Raw genomic sequence first — 18669 nt, forward strand, 5'->3', positions numbered from 1 at the left:
CTTGAATAAAAATTACTTTCAAAGTCACATAGAGTTATAGAGTAACCTTAAAATAGTCTTTTAATTTCATCCTCTAGTTAAATAAGTCATGATTTGATTGTTAGCTTGTTCACTTTTTGAAATACCAAGTGAACAGCTTTGCTATGACATTCAATATTTAAGTGATTTATACAGAAAGAAAAAAATGTATCCAAATGGAAGAAATTCCCACAAGATATTTGCAATAAACTTGAATTTTCCCTTTAATTCTAAAATAAAGACGTGTTACTAGTTCAAACATATGCACATTAAAAGAACAACTATATATAGTCACAGAAATACTTGTGGATGTATATCAGATCAGAAAAACAAACTAGTTACTTTACAAGGCATGGATTTGTTTATATATGAAGTTGAGAATCCATTTTCTTAAATCACAAATAACTTTCCTTTTTTAAGTTGAATTATCCCTTTGTTTATTTGATTCAGTTTTACAAAGTAAAAACTAGATTTGACTTCATCCTATAGTTTAGGAACACCTTACGTTTCTTGTGAAAGATGCAGGGTTCACTAATTATCATACAGCTCCTAAACTCAAATCTAGTTCACTACATGCCCTTTTTGTTGTTAATCCTCACCCGAGGATATTTTTTTCCATTGATTTTTTTTAGAGAGAGTGGAAGGGAGGGGGAGAGACAGAGAGAAACATCAGTGTGAGAGAGACAGGTTGCCTCCCAACCAGACCAGGGATCAAGCAACCGAGGTAGGTGCCCTTGACCAGAATTGAACCCAAGGCCCTGCAGTCTGTGGGCCAACACTCTAACCACAGAGCCAAACCGGTAAGAGTACTGCATGCTCTGTTTTGAGTATATTATTGTTAAATACGGTGATTGATTTACACTGTGTCATGAGATGACTCACTCACTGTCTTATTTCTTCCTTAGGGGCACACTGAGTTGCCCTAAAGCAAGAAATTTTGTTAAGTTCTTTTCATCAGAACTTGAGCTTTAAAGTTATCAAATATTATGATAAGTGACATGTCTCAAGGTGTTCCCTCTGGGACATTTGCTGTTTCTGTGTAAGATTTCACAAGGCTTTCAGATTATCCTCATTTTAATGAAATGAATATGGTATGAGCTTGATTTTTACATAGCTCCTTGGAGGATTTGGAACATAAACAAATTTAATGTATCAAGGAACTAATTGCTATTTGTTTTGATGAAGACCTAAAGAAAAAACTAAAGCAAGGAAAAATTAGAACAAATATAAAGCCACTTTAATGGATCATTGTTACAACCTCACCACTGTATAGGTTCTTTCTATTTTCTGTTTTTATAAAAAGTAATATATGGCTAGGTCTTCATGGTTTACTAACTGAACTATTTAAAATAAGCAGCACATAGAAATAATAGCTATATTGAGATATAATGCACATAATATACAGTTCACTCATTTAAAGTATACAGTTCAGTGGTTTTAGTATATTCACAGTTGTGCAATCATCACTGCAGTCAATATTCAGAATATTTTTATCCCCCAAAAGAACCCCACTACCCTTCAGCAGTGACTTCTCATTTCCCTCCAACCCCAGTCCCAGCTCTAGGCAACTACTAGTCTCTTCTGTCTCTGGATTTGCATGTTCTGAATATTTCATATACATGGAATTATACAGCATGTGCTCCTTTTTAACTAGTTTCTTTCACTTAGCACAGTGTTTTCAAGATTCTTCAGTGTTACAGAATGTATCAGTACTTTATTTTTGTTGCTGAGTATATTTCATTGTATGGATATATCACATTTTATTTTTCCATTCATTAGTTGATGAGTATTTCTGGCATTTCCACTTTGTGGCTATTAGAAATAATGTTGTTATGAATGTTTGTGAATGTGCCCTTGTTTTAAAATATTAGATCTTTCAAATCACAGTTTTACTCTCAAACATACTTTTCATTACTTGAGAATTATCTGGTAGTTATTGTTTAGAATAGAAGTAAACTTTGCTGCTTTCTGTTCTAAGGAATGAGATTGATGGTGGCTAAATAGATATTTAATTACTGCCTGATTGCTTTTAGTGTGAGGTAAACTACTATATTCATTATATTGGAATTATCTTTTATAAAATAGATATTTGGTGCTTGAAAAACTGAAGAAAGAAGATGCTGACCGAATTCATATATTCAGTTCTTTTTTCTATAAACGCCTTAATCAGAGAGAGAGGAGAAGTCTTCATGAAACAACTAATCTATCGTAAGTCAAGCTCTTTGAAAATATTTAATAGATATAACAAGTTACTCAAATTTAACTTAGTAAAAAAATCACTTATTTGTGCCCTGGCCGGTGTTGTTCAGTTGGTTGAGTGTGGTCCTATACACCAAAAGGGTCCCATAGACCAAAAAGTCACCGGTTCAATTCCCAGTCTGGGCACATTCCTGGGTTGTGGGCTCAGTCCTCAGGAGGCAGCTGATCGATGTTTCTCCCTTTCCACCTCTCCATTCCTTTCTTTCTAAAATCAATAAAAACATTTTTGTAAAAATTACTTGTTTATATTGCGGCGACATAATTTGTTATCAATTAGCAAAATCATAATATTGGATTGGATCCAATATAAATGTGGATCAATATTCAAAAGCCTTAAGAATACGTGGAATTCATAAAGGTTTTAGATGCAATATCTACATCAGTATTTCCCAAATAAGCCTGATGGTTTAAAACAAATTACGTGGATACTTATTAAATACAGATTGCTCTGTTTTACCCTAGATGTTCCATCCGTACTATCTAAGAGAGGAATCTGCGAATCTGTACTTTTAATAAGTTCTTTGGATGATTCTTCTCAGATAAGTTAAGGAATACTGTTCTACATATTGGGCCTGAAAGGCCTGAGGATATTTGTTTATAATTCTTCTCCATTTAGTGATCGCATCCAGTACTGATTCTTGTTGGTAGTTGGTCAAAAGATACACACAGAGAGTTGGTATATTTTTGTCAGAAGTGCTGTTAAATGTCTTGAATTGAGGGCTGATGTGTGTAATACAAATAGTATTATCCACTAGTTCATTGATTCCTAATTTGGCATCTTAGAGTTGATGACATTGATTGGTTTTGACCAGTGGTCATAGTGTATTCTTCTCCATCTACTGTAAGATGAAGCTCACTTTTCCTGCTCTCTCCTCCACAGTTATCATATGTCATGATCTGATTTGCTTCTCAATCTGATTGCTTGTTCCATTTCTGCAATAATAAACAATATTAGCACTGGGTTACCCTGGTATGTAGTAGCAGGAATCAAATATCCCTTTCTTCCAGATTCAGTGATGGACAGTTTCATGCCTTGCTAGCTTTATCTCAGATGTTCTGTTTTCTTTCCCCAACTTGTTAAACCATCTTATACAACTGTTAGATCTGTTAACATCTTAATATTCATAATTTATAAATGGTTGCATATAAGCTTAAGCACTAGGAACATTTCAGAAACTTGATAGTCTATCTCTTGCCTTACAGAATACAGCAAAAGCGGCATGGGAGAGTAAAAACATGGACCCGGCATGTAGATATTTTTGAGAAGGATTTTATTTTTGTACCCCTTAATGAAGCGTGAGTAAGAAATCCCTTTCTTTAAATGTGGTGGCAGTTTTTAGAAAATGTGTTTAGGATGTGAAGAATTCATCCTTTTTAAACTTCTTGAAATTTGTTATGCATATCTATATTTATACTGCTTATTTTATGAAAATTAATGCAGTTTTTCAGTAAATCATGTAAGATACTGAATTTTACAAACACTAGACAAGAGATCTTTCTAATTTTGTTTTATTGGTCCATGTAGAATAATGTCGGTTTTAAAAACGGTGCTTGTGGTCTAGCAAACATCCTATACAAAAAGTTATTTTATACAGGAGGATGATTAGGTCCCATAGAAGAATTTGAGTTTTTAGTTTAAAACATACTTTGGCTCTTAACAAGAAGAAAAGATGGCGAGGTTTATGCCATTTTCTCAAGTTGAAAACCATGCTGACTACTCAAAGCTATTTTCTAAGTAAAAGGGGATGGTTAAACATTTTGTGTTATTTTCCCCCAATGGCTAAAGAGGCATTAATGTGTAGGACAGTATTATTATACAACTTAGCTTTAAGTGTGTTTGTATTTCTTTTGTTGTTGTTGTTTTCCTATGCCCTCCAGTCAAAGACCTCCAGGAATACACCTGTGGTTGGATAACTTTGGGCTCTTTACTTGTATCAGTGTAGAATACATACCATGGGCAGCCATGGAGCCTCTCAGTGAAAGTGTGTGTGAAAGAGCCTGTAACAGAATTTGGGCTTTGGTTTGGTAATTTGGGGGAAGATCTAAAGAAGCAGTAGTTTGCTTGGGTAAAGAAGTAGCATTCACTCCTTGAGCAAAAAAAGGGGGATTTTGATGTTTTAGGGGCTGTATTGTGACCTTCTCTGTCTCTGTTTAGACAGATTATGAAATGGCCTTGCTTTGTCCTATTTTATTATGGTTGCAGAGTAGCCTTGTCTGAGATTGGTATTCTGCGAGATTGTTTATGTCTTATAAGCTTAGCTATGCCATGCTAGCTTCTGAATATTTTTTTTCTTCTCAGTATGAAAAACAAATTCACTGTATAGTAATCAAACTATTTAAAATCCTGCTTTAATTATAAGATCTGTACTCTCTAAAGATAGGTAGGCTAGGTCAAAACATTGCTTATGGTGATAAAGCCCAACTTTTTCAAAGCCATATATAGTCAGAGTCAAACAGTTTAAAACTAATCTTCAGTTTCTTCATTCATCTCTAAATAAGGTTTCTTTCCATATATTTGTTATATAAAGTAATATGTGATCTGCCTACTAGGTGAAATGGAGAATATATACATAGAAAGCCATTTGTCAGAAATGAATTATTAAAATTTTAAATAAAAATATAATTTGAGATACACACAATTTAGCAATAGAGGCACATTCTTCTTAGTCACTCTGTCTGGTGTGGATGGAAACTATGATCAGTGCTTCCAATAATCTTGGTGAAAAGTAGAGAATGAATAAAGATGTGAAGTCCGAAAAGGATTCTGCAAGGGTACTGTGCCATTTGTGGATGGAAGAATAGCCTCCAAATCATGAGGGCTCATTTGGTCTTGTTTTGTTTTGTTTTTTTGAAGAGGTAAGCCACAGTTGTTTAGTCACTGATTCGATTACATAGACTGCCATATATTTGTCATCTGTTTTATTTTCAATTTTCCTGGTGATGTTAATTTCTCTCTGGTTAAAAGCTGTTTGTTAAAAATTGTCACAGTAATTAACAAGGGGCAAAAACTTGATATTTGGATCTAATCCATCTTCAGATAAGTGAAATTACCCGTTTTAGCCTTTTGTCCCACTGGCGATTTAAGCTCAATGTAGCTGCTACTAAAAGGATCGTAAAAGCAAAACCCTGGCTCTTAGAGATTGAAAGTGATCTCAGGCGTTTCTTTCAGCTTTCTCCTTTCAGCTAGGTGAAGAAAGAATTTTCCTAGTTTTTTGGTGAGGCATTAGAAAATTTATGGCTTATATTCACATTGTCATAACTAAGAAATATTAAAACCTGTGATAAACTTAGGTTACAGCTATAGGTTGAGAGTCACTGTATTATACTGTATTTAGTCAATTTTAAGACATAATTTTTAACATTTCTGAAATTGAGATGTGACTTACAGTCAGCTGTGTTTTAGAGTTGAAGTGAGGAAGTGGGTGTGTTGCTGTTTCTACCACCCTAGCCTGACCTAAGTCCATAGGATCCTGAGGATTAATAATTAAGAACAGGAGAGAAGCATGCCTCCATCTGCCCTTTACAATACTGAGGATGAAGCCAGCCCCTGTGATCCTTCTACTTACGCTGTCCAGTGAAGAGACAGTGTTGTTTCTTAGTATTACCTTGGGATAATTTAACATTTTACAGAAATGAGAATGTAGCATAACTTCTATCCACATCACTATATTCATTTTTTCATTCAGAAAATACCTATTGAGCATCTTACTATATGACAGATATTGTGCTCAAGCTATTAAGTTCTCCGACATCTCTGGCCTGTTCATTTTATCCCAGCACATAACACTACCTAGCAAATAGTAAGCCCTTAATAAAATTCTTCATTAGATTAATGACTTTTAGCCAATATTAGCTGTATAGCTTCTTACTCATGGCTTATATCCTACTGTTGAGAGCTGTAGTGTCTGAATTCAGCTATATCATGAGCATCTACATAATAGCTGGAACTCTACTAATACTTTAAGTTCTGTTACATGATTACATTAGATATTTTATTTCATTTTAGTGTATTTACATTTCATAGCATGAGACAAAGGATTATTTGGTACTTTCAGTGTTAAGCAGTTCCTACCTTACTAAGAAAAACACAGACATGGTTAAAGTTTTTAAAAAGCTATATATGTACAATATTTAGAAAATGTTCACAATTACACAGTCTGATTAGATTTCTGAAGACATTTTAATCTTAAAACTACATAGTTTTCTCTCCTTTGACATAAATAAGGCAAAGGGAAGGTCAATGGGAATGATGAATTGCAATGATATAATTTACATTTTGTTAAATTACCTGGGGGAAAAAATAAATTTTTTATTCTACAAGCAAGAAAAGGTTTAAAGGATTGTTTGCAAAAGTGAATACAGGCTACAAAAATCTAACCAAACTTATGTTATTTTTGACTGGACATTTTATCCTGTTAATCAGTCAATGATCATATAAACAATGGATTAATTTGAGAATTGAAAAAATTGGGCATGCTTAATAAATTTTTCAGAAAAGCTTTAGAAAAACATTTCAACTGATATTTATTGCCAAATATAATAAACTTTTCTAATAATATATTCAGTAGTTTCATTTGTTTTTTACAGTGCACACTGGTTTTTGGCTGTTGTTTGTTTCCCTGGTTTGGAAAAACCAAAGTATGAACCTAATCCTCATTACCATGAAAATACAGCCATGCAAAAATGTTCAACTGTAGAGGACAGTTGTATTTCTTCTCCTTCAGCCAGTGAAATGGACAGTTGTTCACAAAACTCTTCTGCCAAGCCTGTAATTAAGAAGATGCTAAACAAAAAGCATTGCGTAGCTGTAATTGATTCAAGTGCTGAACAGGAAGAAAGTGACCCTCGTTATCGGAGAAACATGTGCAGTGTGAAATGTAGTCTGAAAAAAATAAATCATACTGCAAGTGAAAATGAAGAATCAAATAAAGGAGAATCTGCATGCCAGAAAGTTGTTGATAGGACTAAAAGTGAGAATGGCCTACAGAGTGAATATTTAAGTTCTGTGCACCATACAGGTATGTTTCTAAATGTTTTGAAAGAATCAAGGAATTCAGATTAAATTGGATTTTTTTTATAAACAGGATTAAGATTTCAGGGTACACCTTTTTTAAAAAGTCAGATTTATTGAAATATAATTTACTTACAGTAACATTTCATTTTGTAAGTATAGTTCAGTAAGCTTTGATAAATGTGTATAGTTATGTAATCACTATAACAGTTAAGATTTAGAAACTTTCCATCACTCAAAAAAAATTCCCTCGTACAATCAGTCTTCTCCCCTCACCTTTACAGAGAGTGCAATTTTAAAATTGTAGTACAAGGTCTGCATTTTCCATTGATCTATCGGATCTTGGATTTTTTGTTTCATAGGAAATTTACTATATTCAGGATAAACAGTAATTGCACAGTCTTAGATCTGTAAGGTGAATTAGTTCAGTATTCTTAATTTACAGATAGGCAAATGGAGATCAAGTGGCCAGAGGCGGAAATGAAAGCTTTCTCCTCCTATATAGTTGTTGACATTGAAATTAAAGGTTAGTTCCTTTTTCCTCCCTCTCCTTTATTGTTTCAGTGGGAAGAAGGGCACTGGTCCAGCCTCTCTTTATTTCCCTTCAGTTTTAATAAATTAGTTCTTTTCTTGAATCAGTTCCATATTTCTAGCACTTGTTATGGAAATCTGAGGTTTCTGTTCAAATACTTAACTTTCATGTGAAGTCGATTATATAATTTCCTCTCCAACCCCAAAGTGAAATAGTCTACTCCATTAAACCCATAACGTGCTATAGTATACACCTTATAAACTTATTAAACTGTGAATAGATCCTAATATACTTTCTTTGGAGGAAAAAGGTCAGTATAAGGCATAGAAAAACATATGTGAATTCAGAATATCAGAAGTTGTTATGGTGAACATACTCTTGGTACTTCTACCAGCTTATTTTAGTAAGTCAGAAAGCTGTTGCTGAGCTCTCATAAAAATATTTTTATTTTGTATTTAGTTAGACATACTAAGCTGCATAAAGCTAATAATAGCACTAGAGTGTTGATCTTTGTGCCCTTTTGAAGATAAGAGGCAGAAAGGGGAATGGTATATGAAGTATATCTTCATTGAACTATTTTTTTAAGCTCCCCTTTGATCAGTAATTTCATCCACTTTAATGTGAATTCAAATTAAAAATGAATTAAAAGTGCATGGTTTTAAAAACCAAGCAATGAGACAAAAACCTAGGGCTTCATATACACAAACCAGAAATTCCTAGTGGCCTTCTGCTGCAAACTAATGTTCCAGTCCTTAGTTAAAGTTGTAGAAGCCAGTTAAAGTTGGGTAAATAGTCTCACAAACATAGTGAAGAAGACCACAGTAAGGAATAATCTGTTTTATGTAGTTTGCCTTTTTAATACTTGTTTACTCTAGGTATTCTTTTTTATTACAGTTTGTGCATTTGTTGTTTTTTTTAGTATATGTGTAATATCTTCCTTAAAGGAAATTAATTTACCTTTATTGTGTGTGATACACTGATACTTTCTATTCTTTTTAATGCTTAAATTAATCCAGTAATGATAGTGTCCCATAGTTTGAAATTTGGTGCTCTACAGAGGGTCTGCAATTTTCAGGAATGAGGTCCCATAGCGTTCATCAGATGTTTCTAAGGGATCATTCACTAAGAAGCACATTAAATAAGACTATTCTCTTGAGGTAACTTGACTACCTCAGAGAGGATTGTTAAGCAGTCTATCCTATATAAAATGATGACTACTAAAAATTAGGATACAAAAAGCTTGTAAAAATTTTTGTGACATGATTAATATCTCAGTAATTGATTTCTGTTTGGGCTGGGAGTATAGTTGGCAGGATTTAATGAAGCATTTTAGACAGTTTTAATATAATTTTAACCATCATACATAGTCAGAAGTGTTGTCTATTGATGTCAGATAACATGCTGTAGTAAATAAGTGGTATTGTATCATCACAGGAATTAGGTTCTCTTTTTTTTTTCTTAAAGGCCAACTGTAGGAAAGTATGTGATATCACTACTTTCATTTGCTGTTTTTTCAATTGGGCACCACATGAAATAGTTGTATAGAACATGAAAAATGTGTATGTTTAATCTCTAGACTCATGCTCAACATCTTCAAATGATCTCACTGAGAAGCTCTCAGGAACTGGGACTGATTGAGAGAATAGCTGATGGAGTTATCACCTCTCAGTTTATATCAGGGCATTTGTTTACTGAATGAAATTATTGAAGGAATTGACCACACTATTTAAATTATTGTTCTTCATTTCAAATGCTCATACAGTTTAATTCATATAAACTTCATATTTATATGATAGTTTTGTAGGTAGAAATAATTTGCTGCTAGAATAACTTAATTGTAATTGCCTAATTCTGAATTGCTTGAGGATTTGAACAAATTTTATTTAAATATAGTTGTTTTAGCTTCAAATATAAAATACAGGTTGGTGAAAAGATAAATTTTAAAAGTTATTTTTTGCATAACTAAAGGATTTACCATAGTGCTTTATTAGTTATTTTAAGTAATATGTTTTTGATCACATTTACATTTTTATATGTCTTTTTAGGAGCACATTCTATTTCTGTTTTCTCATCCCATCTTTCATAGATTACTATTCTTAATTCCATGTTAAAGTTGTATGCTAAAATAAATTTTATCCTATCTTAAAATTATGCTTTTAAAATTGGAAACAGTATGCTCTTTGGTATAGTTGGCATTAAAGTGCCTGACTTGGTTTTCATTATTTTCATGCGAATCATACGCTTTTTTGAAACATTTTGCATGATTAGCTTCTTTCAGCAAAATAATTTATTTTTAAAATGATTCTTGAAATGGATCTTTAAACCTCTTCATTTTAAATTTTTTATGAGTCATTTATTTTTGTACTACCAGCATCTACATCAGGCTTGTGTTGTTTTATTTTATTGAAAAGTCTGTGAATATAACCAGACATGAAGGATAAATATACGGAGTTGAGGTACTCATCTGTAACTACTATCCTAACACGAAGATTATTTTCATTTTTTGTCTTTTTATTATTTGTCTAAAAGCAAGCCTATTTTACTTAACTTTAATCATGTTTATATTTTACCCTGTATTGTAAATTTTTTTCATTTTCACAGTTTTAGTTTTTAAAATGTACAGTATTTCATTTTATGTTCTACAGTTTGCTGTCTTATTATTATACATTTAGGTTGTTTTCTGACTAGTGTAGCTTCCATTATTAGTTAAAGATATCTGACATACCTAGCACAAAAACATTTATGTATATACTGAATTTTAGTGTCTGAATAATAGAAACTACTCTGTAATTGACATGTCAACCCAGGGTTTTATTAAAAGTAATTTATTTTATATTTGGATATTACATGCTAAGGTAGATTTTATATCTTTAATTACTATATCCTTTATTGATTACTTGCCTAACATAGCCTGTATACCATAAGTTATATGCATGGCCTTTTTCATTACATAATGTTTCTTATTAATACAGATGGCTTAAGCAAAATCAGGCTAAACTATAGTGATGAATCAGCTGAAGCTAGTAAAATGCTTGAAGATGAACTCATCGACTTCTCAGAAGATCAGGATAACCAGGTCAAACCTGCTTGGCAAAAAGTTCTAATGTTTTATCTAATTAATTAAATGTTTTTCCTTGGAGTTATTTAACCAATAACTCGTGCATCTAGACTTGGGTTTTCAATTCAGAAGTTGCTAGGGTAAACTGTATTAGTGGTGTTTTATTTTAGTTTTGAGTTGTTTTTTCCCCCCATTGTGGATGAAATAATACCCACCAGAACATTTTAACATGCAATAAATTCTTTCACACCAACAGCCATCTCCCCTACCTACCACCCCTTTCTCTTCCTCTGTTAAATCATTTATTGGCCATACTTAACTTTTGGTCTAACTTGACATTCAAAAGGCAAATGGTTAGGTTTGATTATATTATGACTTTATTATATTACTTCTTCCATGTTTCCAGTGATTTTTTTCTTTCTTTTTTTTTTTTGGTGTCCAATTTAGTATATATGGCAGCAGCAGATAATCAGTTAAAAGTAACATAGGTCAACTCTGATATTTACTTAATGTCTCACTTGCTCTAATAAACTTTACTAACACCTAGAATAAAGTATATTATTGAAATACTTTATAACTTTAGTTAAAAGAGCTTTATATTGACAGAAAAGTTTACAAGAATCCTACAGCATACCTTTTCTTTAGCTCTCTAACCTTTCTTTAGTTGTTAGGGCCAACTGAATTTATCTAGTAGTGAAGATAGCTTTGACTGCATCATTTTTCCATCTTGCTTAATCCTCTTGTGAGCAAAAGCCTTTTTTTTTTTTTTTTTTTTTTGGTGATATTTGAAAAGTCTACAATGTGTAGCTATAAAATAAAGTTTTTCTCTCCAACATATATGGATTACATTTAACGTCTATAATGAGCACTCAGGCTTCTTTGATCATAGCAGTTATTTCGTTCATAAGGTTGTCAGAGCAAAAAAAACCTTGTTTGTTTTACATTCAAGGTATCATTATGTTGTCTTCTCTCAAGTGAAGTGGATATATGGTTTTGTTAAGGAAAACAGTGTTTCCAAAAACCCTTGAAGTATTTCTGACTTAAAAATTATGTAAAATAATAAATAAAAGTCACTCATGTCCTATTGTGAAACAGTTGTCTTAGCCAACTAACTTAATTTTTGTAGAAATACCTAAAATCAGAGCAGTAGTATTAGACTGGAAAAGAATCAGTTATAATATATTCAGTTTTTAAAAAGTTATTCTAGTTTGAGTAAATGATGTAACAGTTTTTCAGAGACCTCTGAATTGTAGTTTCATTAAAATGTCTGTGTTGTGGCATCAGATAATTGGAATCAAGTTACATACCAATTTTCTAGTGTTGGATCACCTGACTTGGAATATTTTTTACATTATAAAGATTTTTATCCTCAGTAGTTCTGTTTTGTTAGGATATTATTTAGATTGTGTATTTTCAATACTAACAGTAAGCTCTCTTTTATAGGATGATAGTAGTGATGATGGATTCCTTGCCGATGACAATTGCAATTCAGAAATAGGACAGTGGCATTTAAAGCCTACTATCTGTAAACAGTAAGCATTAACTATATATCTTATAAACTACATGATAATTATTTATATATCTTCATAGAAAAAAACATGACTGGACAGTTTTTATTTAAACAAGCACTTAAGCAAAAGTCACAGACTGTCAAGTTTAGTGAGGAAAACTGGGTTGTGCCCAATATCTGAGAATCAAATGGGAAGAAAGAATAATCATTCAGTCCTCTGTTTTCCCATTTTCTATGTATGTGCGTGTGCACACACAGACATTTCCACCCCAAATGAGAGTGAGTCTATTTTGGCTTTCAGAAGTAATATATTCTGAGATCTCTCTAGGGACTCTGAAGTTCTTAGGTGATGAAGTGTTGCTTATTTGTAGACTTCATTTTTTTTTACTTTTTTTTTTTTGGTAGAAAATGTTGGCTGAAACTCCATTAATGGGTTTTGAAAAGATAGAGACCTAGAGCAGTTAAGAGATCTGCTCCAAATCCCATAAGATTTTAGCCAGGAAGAACCTAGACCTTTACATATTCCAGGACATTTGCACTACTTTAGATTTCCTGACCTTTACTTGGGTTTATAACAAAATTTTGATGGTTGAGTCTTATTTATAGTGTGTGTTCAAAGTGGAATCTTGCAGAAATCACTGGGTTCTAAACTAATTCTTGTATGTGATGGTTACCTGTTTTGTTATCTGTAATAGGTTTTAGTTAAAAATGGAATTATTTTCTTCTATTTTTGCATGGTCCTGCTTCTGGCAGTTTGGAATATGGGGTATTCAAATTTTCAGAATGGTTTTGACTACCTACTAAATTTTGAAGGAGTTTTAGAAACCAACTATGGAACTTTCGTGATATATATTGATAACTAAAATATGGTTAAATTAGCATTCTGTGATTCGGTACTTAACAATGGATAGTTAAGTAGTATTAGGCTGTGTATGTTTATGAGGTTTATTTTTCCCTGCAAGTTTTACTGAGACCTGCAAAGGGAATACTGAAGTTTTTAAATTTTATTGCTAATGAACATCTCTATGCCCTTTTAACATTATTGTGTTAACATTTGGTCATTTCTATCCCACAGACCTTGTATTCTACTGATGGACTCACTCAGAGGCCCTTCTCGATCGAATGTTGTAAAAATTCTAAGAGAGTAAGTTCAAAAGTGTACCTCGTACTTTGTATTCTGGTGGAAATAAAGGAATATATATATTAGTTAATGAATTTTATTTTAAATCAAGGTAGGGAATATATATTTTTATATATGTATATTCTTACTATATATTCATTATTGCAGGTATTTAGAGGTGGAATGGGAGGTTAAAAAAGGAAGCAAAAGAAGTTTTTCCAAAGATGTTATGAAAGGCTCTAATCCAAAAGTACCCCAGCAAAATAACTTCAGTGATTGCGGTGTATACGTATTGCAGTATGTAGAGAGCTTTTTTGAGGTGGGTTTCACTTTATTGGCTATGAGATAATAAATAATAAAATACTGTTTTTGGCCTTATTAGTATAAAAACAAGTAAATATTTTAAAGAGTTTGAAAAGCTATCATTTCAAAAATTATTCCAGAAAGCAAAAAACTTCCAAATTGGAGAATGTTTACGGCATAGAAAGGTTGTATACTTCATCAGATCCAAGGCTTGTGACCTCATTCCTTGTCGCTGATCAACTCCCCCTTCCACTGGCTCTTTCCACCTTAGGAAATCTCTCCCATGATTCCGACGGCCTCTCACTCTTTTTCTCCTCTTCACAGATATATTTCTGGAGACATCTGGAGACATATTTATATTCACTGCCTTCATTTCCACAAATTCTGCTTCTCAAATATCTGTAATCTGGATTGACCCTCATTCTTACATTGAAGTTGTTCCTCACCTATCAGCAACATTTGACACTAACCATTTCTTCCTCATAACACTCTTTCTTTGACTGGAGAGGTGCAATACCACGCATACTTCTCTTGGGTATTCTTTATAGTTATGGCCCCTTTTCTTTATTCACCATCCAGTGTACTACTAAGTCTTGTGAATTTTATCATTTCATGTCAAATATGTTCAGTTCTTTGTTCCTGGTGCCACTTTTGAAGTTCATTAACTAGCATCAGTATTCTAAACTACTGCTTCCTACCTTCTGTTTCTCACAGTTGTTTTAAAAAACCCCAAATCTAATTATGTTACATTAAATCTTATAGTGGCTTCCTGTTGCTCTTGGATTAAAGAAAAATTCATGTGGCCTGCGTGATTCAGTTCTCGTCCAAGCTCCTGGCCTCATTTCCTACCATTCTCTAGCATTCTATATACCAGCCACCTGAATGTCATTCAGTTTCTTGTGTTGTGTGCTTTTTCATCTCTAGACCTTGATGCATACTTCTTTAGCTGAATACTCTTTCCTGTTGCTTCTATCATTTATTTGGCTAACTCCTACTTAATTTCAGGCCTTAGCTTAAACATTACTTCTTTTTGGAATTGTGTTAAGCCCCAGATATGTATTTTCATAAGGCTCTCTAATTCCATCATATTTGTCATAATCATTGTTTTGTTATCTGTCTGTTTAGACAGGAGTCAACAAACCTTTTTATAAAGGGCCCAGATACTAAGTAGTATTCTAGGCTTTGCAGCTATACAGTGTCTATTCCTGTTCAGTTATCCTGTTGTGGTAAAAAAGCATACACAGACCACATGTAAATGAGTTAGTGTGGCTGCATTCCAGCAGGACTTTATTTACAGAAACAGGCAGTAGGCAGAATTTGGCCCACTAGCTGCAATTTGCTGAACCCTGGTCTCGACTTTAAGATCTGTGGGTGGAAGTGGTCTCCTGTGCCCAGCAAAATGCCTGGCGTGTGATAGATAATGAGTAAATGTACTAAATGAGTTATTAATTTTTAATTTTTAACTCTGGAATGTTGTTATGTTTTAACTTGAACTGTTATTTCGTATAATTTTCTAATATGCATTTGACATTTTTATTTTCAGAATCCAATTCTCAATTTTGAACTACCTATGAATTTGGCAAACTGGTTTCCTCCCCCAAGAATGAGAACAAAAAGAGAAGAAATTCGAAATATAATTCTAAAGCTGCAGGAAGAGCAGAGCAAAGAGAGAAAGAAGCATAAGGACACTTACTCAACAGAAACATCTTTAGGTGAAGGAACTGATCCAAGTGTCGATAGTATCTCAGATTGACCATTTCTCATTCTTGTCAGTCCTGTCCTGAGAAACTCAGTGACTTTCACCTTTGGGTACAGACAGTAAAGAACTGAAGTGCTCACTACTCAGAGTGATTTGAAAATGTTAATGCTTGTATAAATGTCATATAATTAATTTCCAATGGAGTATGTATTAAGTAAGTCTGTAAATATGTTAATGAGGCCAATTTTTCCAGCATTTATAATTATTTTTTTCACTTATTAGGAAGCTTTTGTTATGTATTTTCTGTTAATAGTACTGAGAACTGCAACTTCTAAACACAAAATAAATAAATATTTATAGGAGGAAATGATTAATTTGATATTCTTTAGTGAATTTGTATTAAATCCTCATTGTGTGTGATATATTTCATGGGAATATTCAAGTATCTATGATAATCTTTTGACCTTTTGCATTTGTTCTAAAACAACTTGAAATATGAAAATAAGATGAACTCTTAAGACATTTTGAACAAGAAAGACATCTTTATGTGCTTGTAGAGCAGGGAAAAAATAACAGCCTTTTAAATTCATATATTCCCTTATGTCCAGAGAACTCCAAAATGGAATAAATATTTATAATTTTACATAAATATTTAAGGAGAAGCAGTAATTCAAAGAATAAGAACCTTGAATTATACTACTAAATAGTAACTATACTTTATCATATATTATTGTCAACTACATTTCTGAAGACGTCTAAGACTCAGGTTAAAACTATTTTGGTAAGTGCAGCTCGAATTTCAAATATCCCATGTTACCTTTCTATATTATAACTTAAAATATTCTACAATCTGTGTGATATAGTTAATTGAGAAACATTTTTAATCTGTGAACACAGCAATTTAAATAGGAATTAACTATTTTTTATAATGGCTTTTGCTATTTTTTCATTGCTCATTTTGTTCTTGTTATTTTGATAAAGTATCAGACTTTGCACATGAGTTTTTTAGTGTAAATTATTTTTACATGTGAAAGTACTATCTAATCAATTGCTTAATGCAGGAAAAAAAATCTCTTACCTTGAATTCCCCTTTTAAATTCTTAAAATGTGATGGTTTTGATGACAGATTTACAACTCATATAGGAATCTTGCATATATCTGCTGAAACTATTATTTTCAAATGAAATGTTATACATTTCTTTTGAATTAACTTTGAGACTTGAAATATATATATTTTAAAAGTCATTTTTTGTTAAATAATGAATTTAAAAATGCAAATATAACAAAAAATAGTTGAGTGTAAAAGGAAGGCCATTTTTATCATCAGCATTTATTTTATTTTTAATCTGGCCATTTCTGGCATTGTGACCAACATTTTAGGTTATTTTCTTGAATTTAATTAAGTCCATGGCTGTGTTTGGGGTAGATGGAGGTGTTGTTAATTAACAACAGCTGAAAAAAAATCTACTGAGACACACTCATCAAGGGAAATCTTAAAATGTAAGCTTAGGGAAGGTCATCATTAGTGCTATCAATTATAGTTTTGTTACTTTGAACTATCTTAACATTTTTTATTTCTGATTACATTATTTGTTTTTTTAAGAAATACTCTAGAGCTATTAGCCCAGATGTGAAAAAATAAGAATTTAATTTTGTTATTTACTGAATATGAATTAAAAAAATGGAAATTGTTTTTTTTAATGCCTGATAGCAGTAAACAAAATTGATATATTTAATTTTTTAAATGTACTGTATTTTGTCAGAATTTGAAGGTACTGAAAAAACTATTCTAAAATGCTTATTTGTTTTTGTTTTAATTTCTAATGGTTACATTTTGTATTCTTAATTCTTGATACGAGAAAAATATAACTTGTCCTTTGGGCCATCTCAAATCATATTTTAACATGAAAAATATAGATTGATGCCTGTCAGCTTTCTAGAGGTAGAGTATTCAGATATTTGGTATTTCTCCCATTCCATGTAAAATTCTATTTTTAAAAGTTATGCTAATGGCTTTGTTTTACATATATATACTGAAATCAATATACTAAAACCTTTGGAGACTTCGAGGTTGAGCTCCAGAACTAGACTTGAGAGAGTCTTTGGTGTATATGCACATTTACTTGATGATTGTGTACTGTGGTACTTCTATATGTAGTTTAAAGTGGCTATCAGCCTTTTAAAATGTGTCATTAGTACTTGGAAGTTGTGAAACAATTTTAAAGTTTAGAGGTTTGTTACTAGACACTGAAACTGCATGACGAGTATCTGGTGTCTTAACTAATTAGATAGATCTGTTGTATTTGTTTTCTCATTGGATAGAATAACAGTTAATCATTTTTAGAAGAGTTTTAGATTACGTGCCATAAAATTTGTATGTGTTTTAGCTCGTGGTAGTTTAGGAGCAAAGTTGGCATTTAACTAGTTCTTTCCCTTTTGTGTTGCTAAGACAGCTGAAAAGTTAATGGTATTATTTAAAGTTTACATAAACCTAAATCAGTTAAGCAGAGTAACCTGTGCTTAAACTATTAGTCACTTATATGTAGGAGGTTTTATTTGAAAGAGTAAATAATTATCTAAATTATATCTTGTTTTAAGTCACCAAAATGAATTCAGTATTCTTCTTTTTTAAAAAACTATCTATGATCTCTGAAGATTGTAAGATACAATATAAAAAAAATAACAGCTTTAATTTCCCAGACATCACAAATTGAACTTAAAGTTGCAGACAAGTCACTGAACAGGAATAATTAATTTTATATATATATATTTTTTTAATTTTTTTTAAAATCCCCATCCAAGGACATGCTTAGACAGAGAGAGAAACATTGATGTGAGAGAGAAACATAGATTGGTTGCCTTGCCTTTATGTGATCCCCAGTCAAATTCACAACCCAGGTATGTGCCCTGGCCAGGAATTGAACCGGTAACCTTTCAATGCACAGGATGATGCTCAATCAGTTAAGCCACTCCAGCTGGGCAAGGGAAAAAAAAAAATTACACACACACACACACACACACACACACACACACACACACACGTATACACACACACACACACAAATTTATCTTTATTGTTGAAAGTTTTACAAATGTCCCCGTTTTTCCCCAAATGACCCTCTCCACCACCCCACCACTCCCCGCCTTCACCACAGTATT

At 32.4% G+C, this 18669-nt stretch overlaps 1 protein-coding gene across 13 annotated transcripts in view; it reads left to right on the plus strand.

Annotated features, from left to right (window-relative positions):
* SENP6 (SUMO specific peptidase 6) overlaps positions 1-18108 on the plus strand; it is a gene marked incomplete at its 3' end in the record, with an annotated part of 101803 nt that extends 83695 nt beyond the window's left edge. For 12 of the 13 annotated variants that reach the window (XM_081141321.1, XM_081141312.1, XM_081141319.1 and 9 more), the window contains 8 exons: positions 2104-2226; positions 3481-3573; positions 6865-7295; positions 10793-10896; positions 12322-12410; positions 13464-13532; positions 13677-13827; positions 15355-18108. In XM_081141321.1, the coding sequence (XP_080997447.1) occupies positions 2104-2226; positions 3481-3573; positions 6865-7295; positions 10793-10896; positions 12322-12410; positions 13464-13532; positions 13677-13827; positions 15355-15564 (1270 nt within the window). The remainder of the gene's footprint in view (positions 1-2103; positions 2227-3480; positions 3574-6864; positions 7296-10792; positions 10897-12321; positions 12411-13463; positions 13533-13676; positions 13828-15354) is intronic. The other variant, XM_081141320.1, reaches the window with a different exon arrangement.
* Between the last annotated feature and the right edge of the window lie 561 nt (positions 18109-18669).

This window comes from Miniopterus schreibersii (genome assembly GCF_964146895.1).
Source record: "Miniopterus schreibersii genome assembly, chromosome: 6".
Classification (NCBI taxonomy): domain Eukaryota; kingdom Metazoa; phylum Chordata; class Mammalia; order Chiroptera; family Miniopteridae; genus Miniopterus; species Miniopterus schreibersii.